This window comes from Hyperolius riggenbachi, chromosome 5 (assembly GCF_040937935.1).
Source record: "Hyperolius riggenbachi isolate aHypRig1 chromosome 5, aHypRig1.pri, whole genome shotgun sequence".
Lineage (NCBI taxonomy): Eukaryota > Metazoa > Chordata > Amphibia > Anura > Hyperoliidae > Hyperolius > Hyperolius riggenbachi.
In genome coordinates this window covers 47655278-47682119 of record NC_090650.1, presented here as the reverse complement: position 1 = coordinate 47682119, position 26842 = coordinate 47655278, and the positions used below count along the sequence as shown (strand labels likewise).

The window sequence follows — 26842 nt, the reverse complement described above, 5'->3', positions numbered from 1 at the left end:
TTCTGTATACTCAGCTTGTCACAAAAATTGGTGTTTAGATTGATCGCAAATAAAAAAATGTGCATTACTAAAATCATCCAACAGAGACATAAAAGATAAAAAATCCTCATAAATGAAATTGTAAGATGATGGCATTATGTAAAGCAATAATGATAATAATAATAATAATAATAATGTTAAAGCGAAAATAAACTTATGATATAATGAATTGTATGTGTAGTATAGCTAAGAAATAGAACATTAGTTGCAAAGAAAATAGTCTCTTATTGTGTTCCAGTGCAGGAAGTTGTTACAGTTGTTAGCTATGCAAAAGAGCTTCTCTGAGTTGTTCGACCCACTGGGTGGAATACAGTCCTGATTTCTGAAGTACTTAAAGCGGATCCGAGATGAAAAACTGACTAAAACAAGTAACTTGTCTATATATCTTATCTAAAGTTTAGACAACAAATCTAGCTACAAACAGCTTTAATAGAATATGATTCTTTCTTCCTGTAACACAATGACAGCAGCCATGTTGTTTGTAAACATTTCACAGAGGCAGGCTTATCTGCATCCTGAGCAAAAAAACCTAATCCCCCCTCCTCCTCCCTCCTTCCCTCTGCCTCTGAAATCTCTGACTAGTAATACCTCCCCCTCCTCCTGCCCAGACTGAGCTCCCATGAGCCCTTGCTACTGTCTGAAACTGCCTTGGCTCTCTGAAAACCTGTGGGCGTGGCTTGTTTAGTTTATAGGGAATTATAGTATTAAAACAAAAACAAAAAAGTATTTGGCTTGAGGAATGCCCTGTAAACAATAGGAAAGGAACACAATTATGCAATGAGTAAAAGTTCATATCGGATCCACTTTAAACAGTCAAGAAACAGTGAGAGACAGCTTGTGATAAGGTTTTACTGCAGGAAAGTTCAAAGGTTCATTATTTCTGCTTCGTTTTATAGCTTAAAAGACAGAGTATGCTTTTAAAACAACAACTGTGACAGAATGATGCGATGTTCTAAAAAAAATCGACATAACTGAAAATAAAAATATGAGACTCCTTTCTATGCTACTAATGTTCTATTCATTATCCGTACTACACATACAATTCCTTATATCATATGTTTTTGTTTTTTTCCGCATCAGATTTGCTTTAAAGAAAACCTCCCATTGAGGGATACTTATCTCGGGAGGGGGAAGCCTCAGGGTCCTAACCAGGCTTCCCCCGTCCTCCTCCGTCCCTCTGTTCAAGTGCCCGGGTCCCCCTGAAGTGCGGCGAGGTAAATATTTACCTACTGCAATCCTGTGCAGGCGCACTAGCTGCTCTTCATTCGGGTTAAGGCGGAAATAGATCGATCCGCTCTACTGAGCAGGCACTGGATACGGTCAGATTCAGCTATTTCCCCCTAGCCTGAACAAAGACGCTACTGCGCCTGCGCTGGATCCCGGAGAAGTGAATAAACCAAGCCTTCTGAGGATTGTCAGGGGAGGATTGCGGGAGGATTGGGAGGAGCCAGCTCTGGATTCCCTGAAGCTTCAGGGGAGGGGGAGGCCTCATTGGGACCCTGAGGCTTCCCCCTCCCGAGGTAAGTATCGCCCAGAGGGGTTTTCCTTAATTACTCTTTAATAATGTTGATAATTTTCATCTCTGTAGGACTTTTTAAGTGGTCTGTCCGGCCTTCAGGCCTGTTGGTACACAGAGGGCGGTTCACTAAATGGAACACTGTCTACACCAGAACTAAAAACGATTTGCTTTGACTGTCTGGCAATGTAGTAGCTAAAAACTTGCTTTTGTACACCTTTTGTCGTAGAGTAAATATGGCAACATTTATCATGGGGAGGGGAAGGAAATAGGGCCGCTTAAAGGGAACCTTAACTGAGAGGGATATGGATGTTTCCTTTTAAACAATACCAGTTGCCTGGCTGTCCTGCTGATACCTTTGGCTCAAGCAGTGCCTGAATCACACACCTGAAACAAGCATGCAGCTAATCCAGTCTGACTTCAGTCAGAGCACCTGATCTGCATGCTTCTTTGGGGCTGTGGCTTAAAGTATTAGAGACACAGGAGCAGCAGGAGAGTCAGGCAACTGGTATAATTTTAAAAGGAAAAATCCATCTCCTTCTCAGTTTAGGTTCCCTTTAACACTGCATAGATCAAAATCTGATTCGTGTAGAAAGCGTCAAACATATCAGCTTTTCGTTCTGTTAGCGTGCGGTCAATGTGGCGCATCTGGCAAGCCAGAAATATCAAATGTAATCAAAAGTAATGTGAACGGATGCTATTGATTAACATAGGATCCATTCACATCCGTTATAATCCGGTCTATTCAGTTCTGCTGAGGAGGAGTATATACTGTAGATATATTTGATATGTGGGAGAATTTGCTATGCTTAGGGGGGAAAGGGGGTTTAGGTGTTTAAAAGTATGCTTGTCAATAGGGGCTATAGTGGCTATACTTGCCATGTGGTGATTGGGGACACAAGGTGGAAATAGCTACTCTTGATCCAGGAAAAATAAATGTCCGTATTTATTATACTTTAAGCCTGGCAGGCCCAGGGCCGGCGCTATCAGTGAGGAAAAGTGGGTGGGCCCCAGAGCCTGTAGGGGCCCTCAAGGTGCCCCCCAACTTAACTGTCACAAACTGACAGAGCAGTGCGCCTACCAGCACAAGTAAGACGCTACTCTGCCAAAGACCTTGCGGGACCTCAAAAAGAAGAGGAGCGCTCTAAGTGCAGGTTAAACTTTATTGTGCATGGTAAGCATGGGTACTTACAAGATTGAAGAATTAAAAACGCCTATCAGCGGTGAGCCGACTGCTAAACCCCTCTGCAGTGATGAATGCACGCGCTGTGGCCAGCAGCGCGGTCTCCGGTCTTTCTGGAGTAGTCTTACGAGGCGGTGGGCGTGTGTAACGATCGGTGTCAGCACGCAGAGAGAATCTGATTATTGGTGATCTGCAGTATCACCAAGAATACAGATCTATACCTGATTATGGATGATCTGCAGAATCACCAATAATACAGATATAGTGCTAACCTCTGGACACCTCTAGATATATATATATATATGGTGAGTGTTTGGTGTAACAGTATGACTTTGAGCAACCCACCTGATGAACAGGTGACCCTAAGCAGTACAGAAGACACTGCTATGGAGAGTACAGAAACCTTCCAGCAGCCTGAGACTCTCCGAGGGGTGGAGTCAGGCTGAAGGTAGGAAGGACCAGAGAGTGAGTGACACCTGAAGGTGGATGTCACTGACCGATCCAGGAGACTATCTCTTAAGTGGAGAGAGATAGCTCTCGAGGTCGGGCAAGCCAGGTCGGCAACACACAGACAGATAAAGTATAAAGACAGAAGGCTGATTCGGTATCCAAGTCAGGCAGGGTTTGGCAACGTGATATCAGATATGCGTGGTACCGAATCAGAAAGCAGAGGGATAGTCAGGAAAGCAATAGGTCATAACAAATATCAAACAATGCCTAGTCTTGGGTGTGAGGTCCGTGGTCTCTACACCCTGGAACTAGTCTGATGTATAACAGAATGATAACACAAGTTCCCTAGTCTTGGGTGTAAGGTCCGTGGTCTCTACACCCTGGAACTAGTCTGAAGTATAACAGAATGATAACACAAATTCCCTAGTCTTGGGTGTGAGGTCCGTGGTCTCTACACCCTGGAACTAGTCTTAAGTATAACAGAATAATAACAAAAGTAATCTGGCTCAGTGTGAATTCCCAGGTCCTCCTGGTTCAAACACACTGTTGGATCTGACTAAGGTCTGAGTGCTTCCACGTAGTGATCGCAACGGCAGACAATTTGAGAGTGGCCAGCAGTAACCATCTATAGAGCAGTGCTCTCTGGCGCAACCCTAAAGTGATCAACCAATGGTTACCAGCTCTGAGGTCAGCTGACCGGCCTGGTCAGCTGATCCCCCCTTGATCATCATAAAAGTTCTGCCTTTCAGCGCGCGCGCGTATTCCTAAACCTGTGTGAACTAACAGGCTCAGCCACACCAGCTGCACACTGCTGCGTGCAAACCGCCGCGCTGGACGCGGAACCAGCCGCCTTGCTGTCAGTACATGCGGCGGCTTTTCCGCGTTCTGCCATGTCACTAGATGCATGCTTCCACGTGCAGACCGCCGCGTTGGACGCGGAATCAACCGCCTTGCTGTCAGTACATGTGGCGGCTTTTCCGCGTTCTCTCACAGCGTGGCTCAGTCACGATGTGCGCGTGACGTCATTACACGTTTCGCCGCGCTGCGCCTTCATCAGATGACCCAATAGTGTATTAATCACTGCAGAGGGGTTTAGCGGTCGGCTCACCGCTGATAGGCGTTTTTAATTCTTCAATCTTGTAAGTACCCATGCTTACCATGCACAATAAAGTTTAACCTGAAGGTAATGCACTTAGAGTGCTCCTCTTCTTTTAGATGTTCCTTTGCACTACCTTATATTGGAGCAGCACAGTGCCTGAATACCGAATAGGATTAATTGTCGTTTTGGATGTGATCGGTTCCTTCTCTGGAGTGGAAGCGCATGGAATTCTTTTTTTTTCTACGGGACCTCAAAAATCCCAATTAAGTCAGGGAGTGATTACAGCTGATGGGCCTGGGGGTGAATATGGCTGCACTAAAGGGTCCCTACTGCCGCTTTTTGGTCGGGGGTGTCTAAGAGGCCTCTTGGTTAATTTTGGCAAGGGGCCCCATTGTTACTAGAGCCAGCCCTGGGCAGGCTACAACCAGTTAACCAGTCATCACTTCTGCTTCCCAGAGCTGTGGAGTCTGAGTTGGAGTCGGAGCCGAAGAGTTGGAGTCAGTGGTTTCATAAACTGAGGAGTCGGAGTTCAGGAGTCGGAGTCGGATGATTTTGTACCAAATCCACAGCCCTGGTAACTATTAGACTTCAGAGTCGGAGCTATTTTGGGTACCTGGAGTCGGAGTTGGAGTCGGTGGTTTCATAAACTGAGGAGTCGGAGTTGGATGATTTTTGTACCAACTCCACAGCCCTGCTGCTTCCTGTCTGTGTCCATACAGGAGGAAGCGAGGCATAATCACATGATCACAACCAGTCAATCTGAGACATATAAACCAGTCATTTGATCAACTCGATCACATGGTCCTTCCAGCGAATTTATATCACATTTACATCATCTTAAATAAGCCCTGGGCTAGGGCAGCTGAATGGTGACTTTCTTGATATAAATCCCAATACTGGACGTACAGTATACAGGACTATTTCACACATTTCTCATAGCTCTATGCTGTGTAAATTATTCCACACCCTTGGCTAGAAAGATTAGTAAAGGTGTCACTGGATGAGAACCATAATTCTTCCATATCATTTTCTTACTTGGAAACACAACATAATCCTGAAGATAAGCTGCCTCGTGCTTGTGAAAAAGGCGTCTTGTGTTTTCCCAAAACACGGACTGCTCAGCCTGTTCAGGAGATCCGCAGCCCTTTCACGCTGTAAACACTTCCAGACTTGTTCAGAGACAACCTGCTCTGTGGAAAGAGGTCACCCTGACCTTCTGTGAGGGAGGCTGTAGCCAGTCCCTTCTCAGTTCACCACCACCTCCAGCTGGCTACATAATAACTGTATAAAATGGTTATAAAGAAAGAAGTAGCTCAGAGCAAAGCCACTGTTTTCACAGCTTTCTTGCACGACAAGAAAACATCAGAAAAAGGACCAAAAATCCTAAAACATCAATCAATGTAAATACATGACATTTTTCACATCCAGTGCTTACAGCAATTAAACGTTCACGTTCTTCTTTAATCTTACTTAAAGTGTACCAGAGCTCAAAAATAAAAAGATTGTATACATACCTGGGGCTTCCTCCAGCCCCATCCGCCTGGATCGCTCCCACGCCGTCCTCCGATGTCTGCAGCTCCGGTACCAGGCCCCTTCAATTCCATCAGTCTAACGTAAGAGAAGTGCGCTTTTTGCGTCTCTCTCCAGCAGCTGCAGAGCTCTAGAGGGCGCACTTCTCCTGCGTAGACTGGCCACGAAGACGGAAGTATGGGGACCCGGTTCCCAAAGCTGCGGGCAGCAAAGGATGGTGGCGTGGGAGCGATCTAGAGGGATGGGGATGGAGGAAGCCCCAGGTACCGGTATGTATAAAATCAGCTCTGAGTCCCTTTAAAGAGGAACTTTAACCCAGGACTGAACTTCATCCCAATAAGTAGCTGATACCCCCTTTCCCACGAGAAACCTTCACCTTTTCTTGAATAGATCATTGGGAGGAGGGGGTCTGTATGGCTGATATTGGGCTCTATTCCCAAAACTTCTCAAACATGACTTATTTATCACCTAATTGATAAAAATAACCTTTCAGCACATTTCCAAGCAAAAGAATCACTCAAAGTAAGTTGTTCCTGATTAACTCCATTTCAATATTACGTTTCTTGTCTTAATTACCGGTATATTTTTGCTTTTTGGGAGCTTAAAAAAGTAACATAACTAAGGTGATAACAGAGGAAAACAGGTGAAAAAGCATTGTGAATCATGCCCATTGTGATGAAGCCCCTCCCACCGTGTGATGTCATGACCAAGGTCCTGACAGTTTGCTGTTTGTGAACCTCATTGAATTGTGGGGAATAATGGCTTTTTCAAACTGCCAGGCAAGCACTATCTCCCTCTGTGCATAGAACTCTCAGTAATGAACATTCCGTACAGATCACCTGGCAGGACTACAGATGTTACCACCAGTGATACATTTCAGAATATAAATCAGGGAAAGGCAGATTTTACAATGGGCAAACTCTGACTAAATAATCTATGAATTAATTTGTAAAAAATAAGCAATTGTATTTATTATGTTATTTTCCCAACAGTTCCTCTTAAAGAGGAGCTGTTAGGTATAAGGTCTCAGAGAAAATAAACACATATATCAGTAGCTAAATACTAACTGTACTTACATTACATATGCATTTCACTGTCCACGTTTGGATTTCACAGAATTTGTATATAGTATATGCAGAGATTGATGCTCCTGACAGCTCATGGCAGGTTCCATGTTTGTCTGTCTCCTATGAAGCCAAATGTGTCGTCATGTCCTGCCTGCTTCCTGATCACAGAAAAGCTCGTACTGAATAACACTAGTGTGCAGTGAATATTAATTAGCCATGTGGCTAGGAACAATAGCGGACTCCTGCAGTGTACTCTGCCCGGAGATTTATCAGTGCTGTGCGCTGGACTGAGTTTCAAGCTGCTGAAACTTGATCCTGTAACTTCTCATTAGCAGCCGAGGGGAGGGCCCCAGAATGCTTTGCAGTATGGTATGCGGCTTGCGTCCTCTTAAGAGCTTGGGTCTAACAGCTTTGCTGATAAGCACACATCAAATGTAAGAGAGGTTTTTAACTACAGTATTGCCTTTTTGGCTTCCTTCTAAACTGTTTAACACAGGAGAATAGAGGTTTAAATTAGCTTCTGCAGCCTGACAGTTACTCTTTAAAGCAAATATTGAAACAACTAAAAACAAAATGGTTTGATATTCACCAATGTAGAGGGAAGGCTCTAGATCAGGGGTGTCAAAATCAAATACAAAATGGGCCGAAATTGAACACTGGGACCAAGTCACAGGCAAATCTCAATGTCTACTGGTCACCTTCCTCCCTTATAAAGTTCCCTGGTGTGTAGTGGTCCTCCTCCCTCCCCTATACAATTCCCTGGTGTGTAGTGGTCCTCCTCCATCCCCTATACAATTCCCTGGTGTCTAGTGGTCCTCCTCCCTCCCCTATACAATTCCCTGGTGTCTAGTGGACCTCCTCCCTCCCCATACAGTTCCCTGGTGTCTAGTGGTCTCCACCCTCTCCTATACAATTCCCTGGTGTCTAGTGGTCCTCCTCCCTCCCCTATACAGTTCCCTGGTGTCTAGTGGTCTCCACCCTCCCCTATACAGTTCTCTGGTGTTTTGCGCTTTCCTCCTACCTGCCTCATATGACTTCCCTGGTCTTCTAAGGCTTCACCTCCAATATAGCTTCCAAGGTGGTCTAGAGTGGCCAAATATAATGCAAAGTGGGGTAACCACTTGAGGGCCAAATGTAATGGCTCTGAGGGCCAGATTTGGCCCGTGGGCCGGAGTTTGACATGTATGCTCTAGATCCCATAGAACCTTCCCCGTCCTCTCTCCGTGCCCTCAGACCACTGCCGGGCCCCCGTTACAGTTATTTTGACCTGTAAGTCGAATACACCTTCGTGACTTGTGCAGGCTTTGGAAGTACTCGCTTCCCCGAGTCATCCCTGTACATAGGAGGTATGTAACTCTTGTTTTTATATTTGCTTCAGAATTGCTCTAAAAAAATTATTTGTTTTACCTCTATATATGTAAAGTTATATTACATATTTTTTGTACCATTTATTGTCTTTAAGTTTTTCAGCAGATGATATTGGGAAAAAAAAATCTAAAAAATGTATGAGATGATGACTTGAGCTGGTTGCCTGTGATTTCACTCTCATCTGATAGCTAGCAGAATAACAAACTGCCATCAGCCATTAACATTCAGTTTGCCATACTAAATGCCCGCCCCGATTATCTACCCAGGCTCACTGCTCAGCCAATTCCTGAGTTACCCATGACACACCTCCCAGAGAATGTGGTATAAACTGCTACAGTAGTCCTGTGTCCAACAACTAGTTGGTGCCAGAGGCAGAATCAATACTTCCAAGACAAGACACAGAACAATTATATCGTGCTTTTCTCCTGGCAAACTCAAAGTGCCAGAGCTGCAGCCACTAGGGCGTGCTCAGTAGGCAGTAGCAGTATGATGGACTCTTTACTAAATAGGCGCTGGTTTACTGAACAGGAAGAGCTGAGATTCGAACCCTGGTCTCCTGTGTCAGAGGCAGAGCCACTATCCTGCCGCTGTCATCCATCCATCATGCTTGGCGCAAATCCAGTATATTGTGGACTTGGGCCTTGATTTATCATTGTCTTTGCGATAACTTTTTCCAGTTCGTTAAATTACCGAATTCGAAGTTTATCGATTTCTAGGTTTTACCACATTCGGTGTGACTTCGATAAAATATCGATAACCATTCGGTAACGTGTCGATATATCCATTTTACAGCGGTAATTTACCACAAGGCCATAAGATTACAGTTGAATTGTGGGTAAAAAGGCAGTACTTTGAACACCATGTAGCAACATTCCAAATAGGGCTTAACACCTGGACCAGGATTCTAGAAGTGGCTTGGGACAATCCCACAATTTCGCCAGCTACGGCTGGATAGGAGCCTTTTCTGAAAAAATGTAGTGCAGCTAGCAATTTAGTTAACCCTGGCACTGCCTATGTTCTCTTACAAAATGATTCAAGAGAAATGCAGATGTCCTGTTATCCTACTAATATAATAAATGGGAAAGTTCGGATGTTTGGATATTTGGATGTTTGTTACTCGATCACGCAAAAATGGCTGAACGGATTTGAATGAAATTTGGCACACACATAGTACATTACCTGGAATAAAGTATAGGATACTTTTTATTCCCATAACTAAAAAGGGGCGGAGACAAATACAAATTTCACTGGAAAATGTAATCTGCAGCCATTCTTACACTGTTAATGGTAGGGTTCTCAAACTTTGCACAGTTGGACGTTGGGTGACTGGGATTAATATTCAGAAAGGTAGGTGGAGTCTATAAAAGCCAATCAAAATCAACCTATTGATTTTCAAGGGGAATATTTACATTGCTGCCATTCTTGCACTGTTAATGGCACAAGCCTCAAACCTGGTACAGTTGATCATTGGGTGACTAGGGTTCCATTTCAGAAAGGGGGTGGAGCCACAAACAGCCAATTAGATTTGTTTCATTTCAATGCAAATTATTGATGCCAAAGACCGCAAAGATCACAAACTTGGTAATTGATTAATTGTGTGTTAGGGTTAGAAAAGTAGGCACAGCCAACACCAGCCAAATACATAAGCGGGCAACGCCGGGTCATAAGTGGGCGGAGACAAATACAAATTTTACTGGGAAAATGTAAACTGCAGCCATTCCTACACTATTAATGTTACGGTTCTCAAACTTTCCACAGTTGGTCAGTGGGAGACTGGGATTAATATTCAGAAAAGTGGGTGGAGTCTATAAAAGCCAATCAAAATTAACCTATTGATTTTCAAGGGGAATATTTACATTGCTGCCATTCTTGCACTGTTAATGGCACAAGCCTCAAACCTGGTACAGTTGATCATTGGGTGACTAGGGTTCAATTTCAGAAAGGGGGTGGAGCCACAAACAGCCAATTAGATTTGTTTCATTCCAATGCAAATTATTGATGCCAAACACCGCAAAGCTCACAAACTTGGTAATTGAGTAATTGATTAACTGTTCGTTAGGGTTAGAAAAGTGGGCACAGCCAACACCAGCCAAATACATAAGCGGGCAACGCCGGGTCATAAGTGGGCGGAGACAAATACAAATTTTACTGGGAAAATGTAAACAGCAGCAATTCTTACACTGTTAATGGTAGGGTTCTCAAACTTTGCACAGTTGGTTACTGGGGTTAATATTCAGAAAAGTGGGTGGAGCCTTCAAAAGGCAATCAAATATTACCTATTGATTTTTCAGGGAAATATTTCATTGCTGCCATTCTTGCACTGTTAATGGCACAAGCCTCAAACCTGGTACAGTTGATCATTGCGTGACTGGGATTTACATTCATAAAACAGGGTGGAGCCACACACAGCCAATATGATTTGTTTCATTTTAATGCAGGTTATTGATGCCAAAGACCGCAAAGCTCACAAACGTGGTCAATGAGTAATTGATTAATTGTGTGTTAGGGTTAGGAAAAGTGGGCGCAGCCAGCACCTGCAAAATACATAATCGGGCAATGTCCAGTCATCAGTAGGCGGAGACAAATGCAAATTTCACTGAGAAATGTAAACTGCAGCAATTCTTACACTTTTAATAGTAGAGTTCTCATACTTTGCACAATTGGTCACTGGGATTAATATTCAGAGAAGTGGGTGGAGCCTACAAAAGCCAATCAATATTCACCTATTGATTTTCAAGGGGAATATGTAATTGCTACCATTCTTGCACTGTTAATGGCACAAGCCTTAACCCTGGTACAGTTGGTCATTGGGTGACTGGGGTTCAAATTCAGACAAAGGGGTGGAGCCACAAACAGCCAATCAGATTTGTTTAATATCAATGCAAATTATTGATGCCAAAGACTGCAAAGCTCACAAACTTGGTTATTGAGTAATTTTGTGTTAGGGTTAGAAATAGTAGGCGGAGCCAACACCAGCCAAATACATACCTGAACAATGTTAGGAAATAAGTGGGTGGAGAAAAATACAAATTTCATTGCGCAAATGTAAACTGCAGCCATTCTTACACTGTTAATGGTAGGGTTCTCAAACTTTGCACAGTTGGTCACTGGGTGACTGGGATTAATATTCAGAAAAGTGGGTGGAGCCTATAAAAGCCAATCAAAATCCACCTATTGATTTTTAAAGGGAATATTTAATTGCTGCCATTCTTGCACTGTTAATCACCTGTACCTGGTACAGTTGGCCATTGGGTGATTGCGGTTCAAATTCAGAAAAGGGGTGGAGCCACATCCAATCAGATTAATTTTATTTCATTGAAAATTATTGATGCCAAAGACCGCAAAGCTCACATATTTGGTCATTAAGTAATTGTGTGTTAGGGTTAGGAAAAGTGGGCAGAGCCAACACTAGCCAAATACATACCCGGGCAACGCCGGGCGTCCAGCTAGTAGAAAATAAATCTGTTCTCTTGCAAATTGATATGGTTCTAGACCTTATTCTTGCCCTTCTGCGCCTTTGAATCACTCTCAGCTGATACATAACCACTTCAAATGGCTCCATCTTCTCTGTCAGCAATCATCTGACAGGAATAACGACAGAGCAGTGAAGGAAGTGATAACTAATCCTAAATTTAACACTACACCACGCCCACTTTCATTTTCATGAATTGCACTTTCTTCCGTTTTAGCACATAATTACCGAATGATTACCGAATGCTCACTAACAGCTGTAGATAACTTTGATGAATCCTGAAATCAACTTATCGAGTCCGGTATTTTACCGAGCTGTCGGTAATTGATTCGATAAGTCTTGATGAATCGAGGCCTAAGCCTAATAAGTATTACTGCCTATTTCTCCTTCAGTTATACACTCAGCCACATGTCTATCACTCCTACCAGTGGAGGAGGAGCCAGCAGCAAGCTGTTTTTTGCCCAGCAAAAGAGCACAAAGAGGATGGACCTCCTCCAGAGAGTGTTCAAGCTACATAATCAGTTCAAGAAACACTGAAAGAAGCCTTCCATCACCGAGACAGGAATTACATTGCTATCAAGGGTGCTCAATTAAAAAGGATAAATAAAAATAAAATATTGCAACCCCTCTGTGTTGTTTGTAGATAGTTTATACACTAGAACATTGTGCATGGGGTCTCTCAGGAGATCCCAACAAGACACATCACTTAGATACAGATCAATTACATACATACACTACATTTTCCTCTGTGAAAATGTCGATTTCTGTGCATATAGTTGCCCCCTGAGACCACTGATTCCCCCCCCCCCCCTCCCCTGCAATGATATGCCTAATGATTGCCACCTCATAAAGCCTACTGTTCCCTATGGGAAGTTTCTACAGTGTGGCTTCGCTCATAGGTCTCCACCGTCCCTTCTGCAAACAACAGAACATGCTGCTTGAACCACGTATCTGTACAGTAAGCATGACTAACTGCTAAAAATAAAAAAATCATTTCCTACAGTGGGATGCGAAAGTTTGGGCAACCTTGTTAATCGTCATGATTTTCCAGTATAAATCATTGGTTGTTTTACGATAAACAATGTCAGTTAAATATATCATGTAGGAGACACACACAGTGATATTTGAGAAGTGAAATTAAGTAATTTACAGAAAGTGTGCAATAATTGTTTAAAGAAAATAAGGCAGCTACTTAAATTTGGGCACCACAAAATAGAAATGAAATCAATATTTAGTAGATTCTCCTTTTGAAGAAATTACAGCCTCTAAACGCTTCCTGTAGGTTCCAATGAGAGTCTGAATTCTGGCTGAAGGTATTTTGGACCATTTCTCTTTACAAAACAGCTCTAGTTCATTCTGGTTTGATGGCTTCCGAGAATGGACAGCTCTCTTTAACTCACACCACAGATTTTCAATTATATTCAGGGGTCTGGGGACTGAGATGGCCATTCCAAAACATTGTACTTGTTCCTCTGCATGAATGCCTTAGTGGATTTTGAGCAGTGTTTAGGGGCGTTGTCTTGTTGAAAGATCCAGCCACGGCGCAGCTTCAGCGTTATCACTGATTCCTGGACATTGGTCTCCAGAATCTGCTGATACTGAGTGGAATCCATGCATCCTTCAACTTTGACAAGATTCCCAGTCCCTGCACTGGCCACACAGCCCCACAGCTTGATGGAACCACCACCATATTTTACTGTAGGCAGCAGGTGTTTTTCTTGGAATGCTGTGTTGTTTTTCCTCCATGCCTAATGCCTCATGTTATGCTCATATAACTCAATTTTATGCTGGGTACACATGTTGCAATTTTCCGCTCGATCCGCGGGATCGATTGGATCGATTTGATTATTTCCAACATGTTCGATCGGGTTTCAATGGATACAGCCGTCGATTTTGCATATTAAGTATGCAAAATCGACGGCTGTATCCATAGAAACCCGATCAAACATGTTGGAAATAATCGAATCGATCCAATCGATCCCACGGATCGAGCGGGAAATCGCAACGTGTGTACCCAGCATTAGTTTAATCAGTCCACTGCACCTTATTCCAAAACGAAGCTGGCTTGTCCAAATGTGTTTTAGCATACCTCAAGAGGCTCTGTTTGTGCTGTGGGCAGAGAAAAGGCTTCCTCTGCATCACTCTCGCATACAGCATCTCCTTGTGTAAAGTGCACCGAATGGTTGAACGATTCACAGTTACTCCATCTGCAGCAAGATGATGTTGTAGGTCTTTGGTGCTGGTCTGCGGGTTGACTCTGACTTTTCTCACCATTTGTCACTTCTGTTTATCCGAGATTTTTCTTGGTCTGCCACTTCAAGCCTTAACTTGAACTGAGAATGTGGTTTTCCATTTCTTCAATATGTTCCTAACTGTGAAAACAGACAGCTGAAATCTCTGAGACAGCTTTCTGTATCCTTCCCCAAAATTATGATAGTGAACAATCTTTGTCTTCAGGTAATTTGAGAGTTGTTTTGAGACCCCCGTGTTGCTACACTTCAGAGAAAATTAAAAGAGGAGGAAAAGTTACAATTGACCCCTGTAAATACTCTTTCTCATAATTGGATTCACCTGTGTGTGTAGGTCAGGGGTCACTGAGCTTACCAAGCCAATTTGAGTTGCAATAATTAGTTCTATAGGTTTTGGAATCAATAAAATGACAAATTTATGCACCTGCCTAATTTTATTTAAACAATTATTGCACACTTTCTGTTAATCCAATAAACTTCATTTCACTTCTCAAATATTAATGTGTGTGTCTCCTATATGATATATTTAACTAACATTTTTTTATTGTAACAACCAACAATTTATACAGGAAAATCATGACGATTAACAAGGTTGCCCAAACTTTCGCATCTCACTGTATGTTCTATGTAAATTGGGTGTATATATAGCTCCAAAATATCTCTATTCAGAAAAAAACTTCCAGCCACCAGAGGGAGCAATAGGTATAGACAAAAATATCTTTATTATAGTTAAAAGTGGGAAAATGTGTCTATACCCAACTCATACTTTGCGCCCTCTGGTGGCAGGAAGATTCAGATAAGGTTTTCTTCCCCACAAAGGAACATACTGACGGGTACAAACAGGAAATCTCAGGGATTGTTCAGGTGTGGCGAGTATCGTTATCACCTTTTTTCACTGGCACACAACAGTTACACTAGCATATGTTCATTTCAAAGGCACTTGTGCTGTAGAAATGTTATTACTACAGAGAAAGCTACAAAGGGAAAGTGAATTTAAAAATAAAGCACCATAACTGATATAACTTAGTTGATGATTTTATTCATTGCATCCTGGAATTTCCCTTCAGGCTGCTTACACACAGGGACGTTACAGGCGCACGCTAGTGCGCCTGTAACGCTCCCCCAACGCACAGCAATGTAACACAAGTGGGCTGTTCACACAGCCGACAATGCGTTACATGTAACGCTGCACGTTCTCCCGACAGTGCAGCATGCTACGGCGTTAGAGCGGCTTAAGCCGCGTTAGACTGTCTGCACATGCGCAGTCATGTTGGGGAGGAGCAGAGAGCGCCCAGGAACATGGCTAATTAATATTCACTGCACGTTGTGACGTGCAGTGTTTACTTCCTGGAGCGGCCGCTCTGTGCGGTGATTGGCCGGCGGGACCACGTGATGCCGCATGCGCACAAGAGTACGCATCACGGCATCACGGACGCCAGAGTGAGCTGCACAACGCGGCTCACTCTGACGTCCACATAGAAGAGCACCAGGCATCGCGTTAGGTGCATGTTATGCGACCTTAACGTGGCACCTAACGCAACGTCTTAGTGTGCAAGTAGCCTCAATGTCTCTGTGAGATACAGGAATAGCTCGTCTTCACACTGCTGCTGTAGGACAGCTTTATCCTCATCTGCTGTTGGCATAAGATAATCCTCAAAGTGAATGGTAGCTTCTCAAAAGATCTGGGGTGATTAGTTCAGTGGCATCGAATCTGATGGAAATATCAACCTCTCTACACGGACTTCAGATACTTATTCTGCTTACTTGTCTTTTTATCAGGTAGGCAGGGTGTTACTGGAAAGATGAAATAACACCTTAGGAAAAAACAGCATTTTTACCTAATGAAATACATTTTTCTGCTGTGACTCCACCCCCTTCTGCTGCTAGTCCCACCCACTACCTCCAGTAAGGTCACACCCAGCCTCCCCCCTCCCCGTCATGTGCGGCCACTCCCACACACAGGATTGGTGCCCAGGGTGTGGAGAGAGGTGGCCTACTATCCTTGCAGTCTCGGAGTGTGGAGAACACAATGACATCATAATGCACCCCTGAGGAAATGTGAATGGTGGATTCCAGCAGCAGGAAGTAAAAGTAAAGCTAAGTTCAGACTTCAGATTATTCCTGATGATCATCTAAAATGAGAACAGGTGTACTGTAACGTCATTGGTATCGCCCCTGCAGATCCGTCATACTAGATCACTAACAAGTAATGATACTATTGTGCTATTGATGTCCACACTGCAAGGCATCTCACGCCCCCCCTCCCCCTCCTTTCCTTTCTCTATAGAACAGGCTACCGCCGGGCAGAGATCCCAGCAGCATGTCTGTACAGTGATCATGTCCAAACTGCCTCCCCAAAAGGGCCAGTCTGTAAACTGTAAAAGGAGTAAAATGCTTACATATTCTCCTATCGCTACAAGTACTAAATGTAAGTTCTGCATTAATTGGGATGGGGCGGCAGAGGTTAGTTAAATAATGCTTTTGGCTACATGTGAGGTCAGTACAAGTTAATGCAGTCTCAAGCCTCATGGAATAGGTCATAGAGCAGTGATGGCTAACCTTGGCACTCCAGCTGTGGTGGAACTACAAGTCCCATGAGGCATTGCAATACTCTGACAGTTCTAAGCATAACTCGGGGAGGCAGAGGCATGATGGGGTTTGTAGTTTTGTCACAGCTGGAGTGCCAAGGTTAGCCATCACTGTCATAGAGTAAGCCTCTGTGATAAAAAAAAAATCCAAACCCTTAACCAGAAAGCAATCTCACAATCAAGAAGAATGATCACATCATTTATTTTGGGGACACATTTACATAATTGCATTAAAGGGTTTTAGAAACTACATCAAGGTAACAAGTACTAATCAATAATTGTCCTCTAATTTATTAGTATAACTACACTAGCTGGAAAAAAAACTGATGGCTCAATTTGCAAGCACTGAAATTATAATACCTTGCGGAATACACTTTTTTAAAAAAGCTCCACTCACACACCTAGACCTGTTATCCGTTACTTTAAAAATGCAACACCCAGGGCCGGCGCTTCCATAGGGGCAAAGGGGGCAATTGCCCCAGAGCCTGTAGGGGACTCCCAAGGTGTCTCCCTCCTCCTCTCCAGCTATGGTGACCCTATACATGTCTGCAGGGAAGGAGAAAGAGAGGTACCGGTGGGGAGAAGAAGTCAAGAGCACAGAGCACGGTGCCTGGATTATGGAAGACTCTGGTGTGTGTACACTTTGAATTTTTAAGGTAAAGGAGGAGGGGAATAATGGGGACCCCAACAATGCTTTTGGGGACATATGATGTACACCTAATAATACTGTAATGGTGGTTCGGGGAGGGGGGCTGGCAGCCAGCTCAGGGGCCCTGTGGGATAAATTTGCTGCGGGGCTGGGTGGGGAGGTGCAAGGGAGGCCCCCAAGTTACTTTGACTCCAGGGCCCTATTGTAGCTAGAACTGGCCCTGGCAAAATCGATGTTAGCCTATGAGATGGGACATGGCAAGGGAAGCCACTCCCCCTCCATACACACAGCCCTGTAGAGCTGGGCATAGCTCTAACTCCCAGACACCTGGAGGATGAAGCTAGGACATGGCTAAACTGAATAGCAGTTTATGGTCTGTCTACATTCCTCCCCACACCCATCAGCATCCACAAAAGTTCTGCTCTGTACACTGCATTGCTTGTTTCACAGATCGCAGCCTGTGCTGTACTGCATTATCACATGACATGCTTTACCTGCATTCTGTAGAGTTTCAATATTCTGGGGTCTCGTGGCAAGTTCTGCAACAGTTTGAACAAACTGGGTCCGAGCTCTCTGATACTGCTCAAACACTAGACAAAAGAAACCGAGAGGTTACAAATAGGTCACTATGAGATTATATTACAGCAAACCCGCCACAAACCCACAGACATTGAGCATATAATACAAAAAATGACATCAAGTAACTCAGTGAAAATTACATATCAAAACAATCAGCAGTTCCAGACTATGGGAGCGCCTGTGTGATTTTAGCAGCAGATCAGTGATTAGAGTTTAAGTTAACAAATCATTTTGGAGGAAGTTGCCAAAGCTGAGGGACATACATGCACTAGACTGTCACCCAAAACTATCATGTCTGAGTAGATGTGTGTACTTTGCTTTTGTATTACAGTATTTAGCTATCTGTGATCAACTATCATCTGTCAGCAGAAAACATCTTCTGCATCCTTTTTTAAGACCACTTGGAACTACTTCAAAGTTATTTAAAGAGGAACTCCGGTGAAAATAATGTAATAAAATAAAGTGCTTCATTTTTACAATAATTATGTATAAATGATTTAGTCAGTGTTTGCCCATTGTACAATCTATCATCTCCCTGATTTACATTCTGACATTTATCACATGGTGACATTTTTACTGCTGGCAGGTGATGTCACTGGTCGCTGCTGCTTGTTTTTTTGGCAGTTGGAAACAGCTGTAAATAGCTAATTTTCCACAATGCAACAAGATTCACAGACAGGAAACTGCCAGGACCATGGTCCTCACCATTTCCTGTGGGAGGGGTTTTACCACAATATCAGTCATACAGAGCCCCGATGATCCGTTTGTGAAAAGGAATAGATTTCTCATGTAAAACTGGGTATCAGCTACTGATTGCGATGAAGTTCAATTCTTGGTTACGGTTTCTCTTTAAACAAACTCAGGAAATAGTGCACAGAAGATGTGCAGACATCTAAAGGTTACCTGGTTTCACCTGCCTCCCTACTGTTTGTTTGCTTCCCCCTGTGTTATCTTTGACTGGGATCCAGTAGTCTGAAGCCAAAAGCCTTCTTGTCCTTCAGAAAATGCTCTGTCCTCCTGCTCTGCTTATGTGAGTTCCCAACAAACAGCGCACAGCAGCAGCACCTGGTAACTTCCTGTTAACTGGGCATGTGTGCAAGTTGGAGAAATTTGGCCGTGGACAACCACCAAATACTGCATTATCAGGGGGCCTTTATCCTCCTTCATTTTCCCAAATAGCTGACAGACTACAGGGGGCCAGAAGGAGTAGGTAGGTAAAAATCCCCTTGTTCCCCCATCTCAGGTACACTTTAAAGCGTGCACCCGGGATTAGAGTGCACTGATGCAGGCCATGGCTATCCCTGCTGAGAATCTAGCGTGTGTATTGTGATCCCAATGTGTTGCAGAGAGATCCGGTGTGCTGGACCAAGCCCTCTGTTTTTCTATTTACCCTTTTCACCATGCCATTGTACCTGCTCCCCCCTGAATAGCAACAGTATGCACCGCTAGCCTGTAGCCTAGCTACAAGTCTGTATAAATCCTCATGGGTGATAGTAATTGTGCACATGTACGCAACCTTTATTGCTTGTTTGTTACCTTTATTATTTTTATAGGTGACAGAGAACAAATACTTAGTTTGTTTCATCCAGAATTTGAAGCTCACCGCCTCATTTGCTAACCCAAGCCTGGGCAAGCTTTACGCAGCCCAGACCATATGATGCAGGCCATGGGCTGCATTCCAGTGTTATCCCCAGGCTCTTTTAGCTGGGTGCTCCACCCGGCTAGTTTTGGTGACCACCCGGCTGTCATCGGCTCACCTCCTCCCTGTGCTATAAGCAGAGTTGCACACAGAAGCATTCTCTCATATTGCCCCACCCGGCTACTTTTTCATGCCACCCGGCTGGAAAAAATTTCTGGGGAGAACACTGCATTCCTAAAATTGATTACACAGTGGGTCATGTGACTCCCTGTTGTTGGAGACGCAACGCTGGAATCGGCGATCAGGTGAGTTTTATCCCATTCTTATCACCAACTCGCAACTCTGCAGAGAGGGAGGGGAGGAGAAGAGGAATAAACGGACGCTACAGAAGATATTGGTGCCATAAACATAATAGAATAATAATAATAATAAAAAGCAAAGTGGGGCATTAAATGGGGATTCTGCCAGGCCAGTGTCACAGTCCTTGGTATTACATTTCATTACATAACATTGCAGCAAAGCTTAACCTTTGTTTATACTTTGAATAATGCTGACAAATACTGAATCACAATCTGTATTTTATGGACTTTTTCATGACAGTCATGTGAGATTTCAATAAGTGCCAAAGTGACAGTTGTTTTATTTGAAGATCAGATAAGAGATTGTCAGTTCTTATTCTCCACCTTTTCAAATCTGATAGCCACTTTTACAACACCAGCTTTATAAAAAGACTGTTAAGATGGCCATACATCTAGCAACTTAGCGGTCGATCGACTGAGCAACTATCCAGTTCGATAATTATTATCAAATTAGATGTAAATCAGTGCCGGTCGAGGGCATCGATAGAACATGCAGGGAAATCTAAGTCTGAGGTGGTGAATGGGGTGCGCGTTGGTAAGGGCATACGGTAATTGCGAACTTCGAACGCAACGAAACCTCCAGCCGCTGTCTACCCAAATGTAAATGTGCCTCCTGTGCCTATGCATTAAAATACTTTACCTGTCCACTGTTGCCTACTATGGTGCCCTGGTATCTCCGGCATCTGCATTGCCGCTCCGTGGTGCGGCAATAAGGAAGATGCATGAGCACCAAGGAAGGTGACAGCAGACACGTAAAGTATTTTAGTGCTTGGAGGGCACAGTTATTTATGGCCCAAAAAGCCAAGCTGATAGATTGCAATTGAGGGATCAATGGGCTTGATTCACTATTAGTAATGCGATGGAACAGTGTGAGTTACCCAGACCTCACAAGTGTCCCAATTTCAGAGGGACAGTCACGGGTTGGGGGGTGTGGTCCCGCATCTCGGTTAACCCCCCCTGCTGTCCCGGGCTGTTCTTGCCTGCATCACCCAGTGATTACATAGTTACATAGTTATTTTGGTTGAAAAAAGACATACGTCCATCGAGTTCAACCAGTATAAAGTACAACACCAGCCTGCTCCCTCACATATCCCTGTTGATCCAGAGGAAGGCGAAAAAACCCTTACAAGGCATGGTCCAATTAGCCCCTAAACGGAAAAATTCCTTCCCGACTCCAGATGGCAATCAGATAAAATCCCTGGATCAACATCATTAGGCATTACCTAGTAATTGTAGCCATGGATGTCTTTCAACGCAAGGAAAGCATCTAAGCCCCCTTTAAATGCAGGTATAGAGTTTGCCATAACGACTTCCTGTGGCAATGCATTCCACATCTTAATCACTCTTACTGTAAAGAACCCTTTCCTAAATAAATGGTTAAAACGTTTTTCCTCCATGCGCAGATCATGTCCTCTAGTCCTTTGAGAAGGCCTAGGGACAAAAAGCTCATCCGCCAAGGTATTATATTGCCCTCTGATGTATTTATACATGTTAATTAGATCCCCTCTAAGGCGTCTTTTCTCTAGACTAAATAAACCCAGTTTATCTAACCTTTCTCGATAAGTGAGACCTTCCATCCCACGCATCAATTTTGTTGCTCGTCTCTGCACCTGCTCTAAAACTGCAATATCTTTTTTGTAATGTGGTGCCCAGAACTGAATTCCATATTCCAGATGTGGCCTTACTAGAGAGTTAAACAGGGGCAATATTATGCTAGCATCTCGAGTTTTTATTTCCCTTTTAATGCATCCCAAAATTTTGTTAGCTTTAGCTGCAGCTGCTTGGCATTGAGTACGATTATTTAACTTGTTGTCAATGAGTACTCCTAAGTCCTTCTCCAAGTTTGATGTCCCCAACTGTATCCCATTTATTTTGTATGGTGCTAGACCATTAGTACGTCCAAAATGCATGACCTTACATTTGTCAACATTGAATTTCATCTGCCATGTATGTGCCCATATAGCCATCCTATCCAGATCCTGTTGCAATATGACACTATCTGATCTGATGCCCTATTGCCCTTTAGTCAGGGATGTGGCAGAGGGTGGCCGACTTCATTCTTCTCTCTTCATGGGTTCCCCCTTCTGGGTCTCCTCTCCTGTTGCTGATCGGAGGTGCAGCTTCAGTGTATTTCACCTGCACCCAGCGATGTCCCCTCCATCCATCCTCCATCCATCCATCCATCCTCATCAGTTCCAGCCGGCTTCACACTACTTCCTGTCCTCTGCATGTCACGTGATTACACAGACAAGATATGCAGAGAGAAAGCAGTGTGCGGCCAGCTGGAACTGATGAGGATGGACGGAGGGGACATCGCTGGGTGTAGGTGAGATCACAGGATGGGACCTTCAGAGCAGGCAGTGAGCGGCCAGCTGGAACTAATGTGGAGGATGGAGTAGGAGGACATTGCTGGGTTTAGGTGATATATTACACTAATGTGTTTATTAAAGGGAAATGATTGCCACAAAAATGAAATTCTGCAGCAAATTTGCAGCAATAATGGCAGCTTAAGATCTCCATGTGTATGAAACAGTCAGTCAGCTTAAAATATTGCCATTTTTCATCTGGGTCACTATTTTAAAAAGACTGCCAAAAATCTCCCATTCACCATATTTATAACATGGCGATTATGTTGATTGCCCCTTTATTAGATAACTGGTTTCATCAAATGTTAATATGAAGGAAAATGAACCAGGATAGAAAGGACCAGTGTGGCTTGAATTATAAAACAACATATTTTTCCCATGAAGTCTTTATGGTATGCATGACTAGGGGTGTGTCGGGGCGTGGTTAGAGGTGTGGCAGGGGTGTAGCTTAAGTGTCCCTCTTTCTTATCTCAACATGTTGGGAGGTATGGAGTTACCTCTTATTATGTGCAATAATAAATTAGCGTAACTCTTTGTGCGCTAGTGGAAGCGCAGCATGCGTTACTTATTAAGGGCCGATCCTTTCAGTTGCCGCGCGGTTGTGACATATTGCTACCGTGATACTTCACTAGTGTGGCTGCTACTACATTCATTAACATAGTAGTGGCCGCGCTAGTGAAGTATCACAGTAGCAATACATCACTGCCGGCAATTGAAAGGATCAGCCTTTTTATAAGTAACGCACGCTACACTGCTTCTAGCGCGCAAAGCGCACCCCGAGGTATCATTAAGTCACGCTAATTTATTAGTGCACATAACAGGTAACTCGCTGTTCCAGCACATTACTAATAATCAGAGGTGGGACAAAGTCCTCCAGCGCCCAAGGCTGAGACACCAAAGTGCGCCCCTCATCCCTCCCACTCCAGCCATTACACTGAATGCTAATAGACTAAGAGGCACCTCAGGGGCCCCCAACACCTTACTCTCTAGTTATTTGGCTTGCAGTCACTGCAATGTATTCCCTTTTCCTATTTCTCTCTGCTTCAAACACAATAGGGGAATGATAGCTGAGTGAGTTGTGCGCCCCCTCCTACACTGCACCCTGAGGCTGGAGCCTCTCTCGCCTCTGCCTCGGCCCGGCCCTGCTAATAATGAATCAAGCCTGATGTATTATAGCTTGTACTGATTAGAATGTAAATGCTGTACCTCTCTCTGGCAGTGATACATACAATATAAACATGGGGTGACAGACAAAGAGGTAGCACACGGTTATGCACGGTCTGCTGTCCCTGCAATCAGGTTTCCATAAGCGCACTATATTGAAACGAGCCCTCATACTGCACGGTTATTGGGGAAGAGATAGAAACTGTCATATTGTTATTGCTTTCTTTCACCTCCTGGCCCTGGACTAGCAGGGTTCATATTAGATCCTTTGATATCCACGATAGTGTCAGTAGCAGGATGCAAGGGGCAAATCTTAGATTGTAAGCCTTAGGGCTTGTTCACACTGGGCTAAAAAACGTACCGTTAAGTGGAGCGTAAGAGCGTATCTGTAAATGGATGCAATGCAATTCAAATGGGAAAGTTAGTTGGTATTTTAAAACAGATCCGCTTCCTACATTCCGCTAAACTGAACGGAAGTTCCCGACCTGTACCATTTTTACGGAACTGACACGGACCTGAACGATTGATGTATGCAATGTATCTTATTGGAAACCGGAAAATACTAATCAGACTGGCTTGAAAACTTACCTGTATCGCACAAAAAGATAATTGATTTCCTTCACTTATTACAGCGGAATATTATAGCGGAACGGAACATATGTAAATGGTTGTAAAACGTAGGTAAAAGGTATGTCAATGGATCAGACGGAATGGAAAACAGATCAGTTTCTGACGGATACGGTTTGGATCAGGTACAGTGTGAACCCGGCCTCAGTGTGTCCTTCTTGATTTTGCAACCCCACCAATGACACCCTTCCCGTGGACTACATTGGACAGGAATTGCTGGGACTCTGTTAAATCACATAGGGCTCTATTCACTAACAGGCAAAAACACCGCAAAATTTTACCGCTATATTTCCGCCAGCGGTAAACTCCGCATTTTTTCCACATTCACTAATATTTTCCACATGTTTTCCGCATGCGGGAAAAAAGATGCGGAAACAGCCATTATTCATGCGGGAATCATGCGGTAAAAAGGTCGCATGAAAAAGTGTTTTTTTAAAAAAAAAAAAAAAAGTCCACCAAGCACAGCCCTTAAAGAGACTCTGAAGCGAGAATAAATCTCGCTTCAGAGCTCATAAATAGCAGGGGCACGTGTGCCCCTGCTAAACCGCCGCTATCCCGCGGCTAAACGGGGGTCCCTTCACCCCCAACCCACCCCCCGCAAAAGTGTGTCGTAGAAAGGTCGCAGAATTTCCCTTCCTGGAGGCAGGGCTAACGGCTGCAGCCCTGCCTCCAGTCGCGTCTGTCAGCGGCGCATCGCCGCCTCTCCCCCGCCCCTCTCAGTGAAGGAAGACTGAGAGGGGCGGGGGAGAGGCGGAGATACGCGTCTGACAGACGCGCATGGGGCAGGGCTGCGGCGGTTAGCCCTGCCCCAACCAGGAAGCGCTCCCCGGGTGTATCGAGGGGGATTTGGGGGTGAAGGGACCCCCGTTAAGCCGCGCTATAGCGGCGTTTTAGCAGGGGCACACGTGCCCCTGCTATTTATGAGGTCTGAAGCGAGATTTATTCTCGCTTCAGACTCTCTTTAAGCCTCCACACTTCATTAAAGTCAATGGGATGCGGAATATATCACCTACTATTTGTAGGTGATAAAAAAATCGGTAAATGACGACGAAATGATGCGCCTGAACATTTTTGAGAATTGATTTTTTATTGCGGAAAATACCGACTTTTGCGGAAATTTTTCCGCGTGAATCCCGCACTTTTTCCGCATGCGGAAAAAACATGTGGAACATTTTGAGAATTTCAACTTGACGGTATTTTGGTCGCAAACTTCCCGCATGTACTTTACCGCATGCGGGAAGTCTTTGAGAATAGAGCCCATTATCATGCCTCTTTTACCCCATCTGCAGGTATAACTCTGTGCTATGTTGTATAGCCATATGCTACCTCTCTCTCTGTCACCCCTTGTTTACATTGTATGTATCCCTATTTATTGTCCAGAGCTTTATAAATACAGTAAATAATAATAATAATAATAAAATACATTTTCTATTGGGGACACAGACAGCAATAACAAAAAACCTTTTCAGACAATCCTAATTTGTTTAGGCATTAATAATTCCAACAAGGGAAAAGGAAAGTAGAAAGAAATCATAACATAACATTCCATAAGGGACCCTTGAAGGAAATGTATCCCCTCCTGGCTGGGTTACCTTGCAGCACTTGCCGCTGGCTCATGGCTGCGTTCGGTCCCGTCTATGTGGCCGGTAAGTGCTGACTGATGGTTTCCCTGTGATGCTGTTGTTGGTATCCAGGATGCAGCACAGTTTGCGCCAAACACAGTGTACCCGTCTCCATGGTGACACAGGGCGGAAGCCGGGCGCTCCCAATGCCTCTGCACAGAGGGGGAGCCGAGTCAAGCGACACGTGTAGCTCGGGCTTGCCTGACGTCACCGCGGCTGAGTCTCCCTCACCTCTCCAACCACCCCCGCCTGGCTGAACGAGTGGTACATTCTGCTACCTTGGGGGGCCAGCCCAGCAGGGAGGGGTTGCGTGCCGGTTGCTATGACAACGTCAGGGGCCTGTTGAACGTTGGACGGTGAGGTCACGGAGTCATTCTTGTCACGTGATGAGTGCATGAGAGGAAAAAAAAAATACGCGCGTTTCCCTGGCGGCGGGAATTCAGCACGGTGACGCAGCAAGCCTGTCGTCTTTTTTCTCAGCTAGAAATGCTCAGTAAAAGCAACGTTCTGGATAATAATAATCAGAAATAACATCCTCGGAGAGTAGTGAATATATACTTATAGTACTTATTAAGAAAACAATAATATATACATATAAACATGACATTGAAGAGGGAATGCAGACAAAAGATTAAAAACAAGGTATCATTCATAGCTCCTTACTGTCCCTCTCTGGGAAACCTGTCCGTCTGTCCCTCTTTTTTTTCCTCATTTGTCCCTCTTTCTGGACTGATGCGCAGATCTATGTAAATATATGTAATTTTTTATTTTTACTGAATAATGTATTTAATTGACTTTAAACTTTATTCCCACCCTTTAAACCTGACATGGATTAAAAAAAGGTCCCTTGCCCAGTTGCACTATGTTGTCAGGAGCAGTCAGTGTGTGAACTTGCCATAGCTCCCAACTGTCCTTCTTTTGGAGGGACATTCCCTCTTTGGCAGCCCTGTTCCTCTGTCCCTCTTTCCTCCTCATGTGTCCCTCTTTCAGGACTTTGTCCCTCTTTTTATGTAAATATATATATATTTCTCTTCTAAAAAATGTGTTTGATTGACTCTAAACTTTATTCCCATCCTTTAAATTGATACAGTGGAGGAAATAATTATTTGACCCCTCACTGATTTTGTAAGTTTGTCCAATGACAAAGAAATGAAAAGTCTCAGAACAGTATCATTTCAATGGTAGGTTTATTTCTAACAGTGGCAGATAGCACATCAAAAGGAAAATCGAAAAAATAACCTTAAATAAAAGATAGCAACTGATTTGCATTTCATTG

The 26842-nt window shown here is 43.9% G+C and overlaps 1 protein-coding gene across 1 annotated transcript in view; it reads right to left on the bottom strand.

The window, feature by feature from the left end:
* Window positions 1-25850, bottom strand: part of SPAG6 (sperm associated antigen 6) — a 202451-nt gene extending 176601 nt beyond the window's left edge. The window contains exons 1-2 of the mRNA XM_068235608.1: window positions 25537-25850; window positions 17705-17800 (exon numbers count right to left, since the gene is read on the bottom strand). Coding sequence (XP_068091709.1) covers window positions 17705-17800; window positions 25537-25561 — 121 coding nt within the window. The 5' untranslated portion in view covers window positions 25562-25850. The remainder of the gene's footprint in view (window positions 1-17704; window positions 17801-25536) is intronic.
* Window positions 25851-26842: the final 992 nt, after the last annotated feature.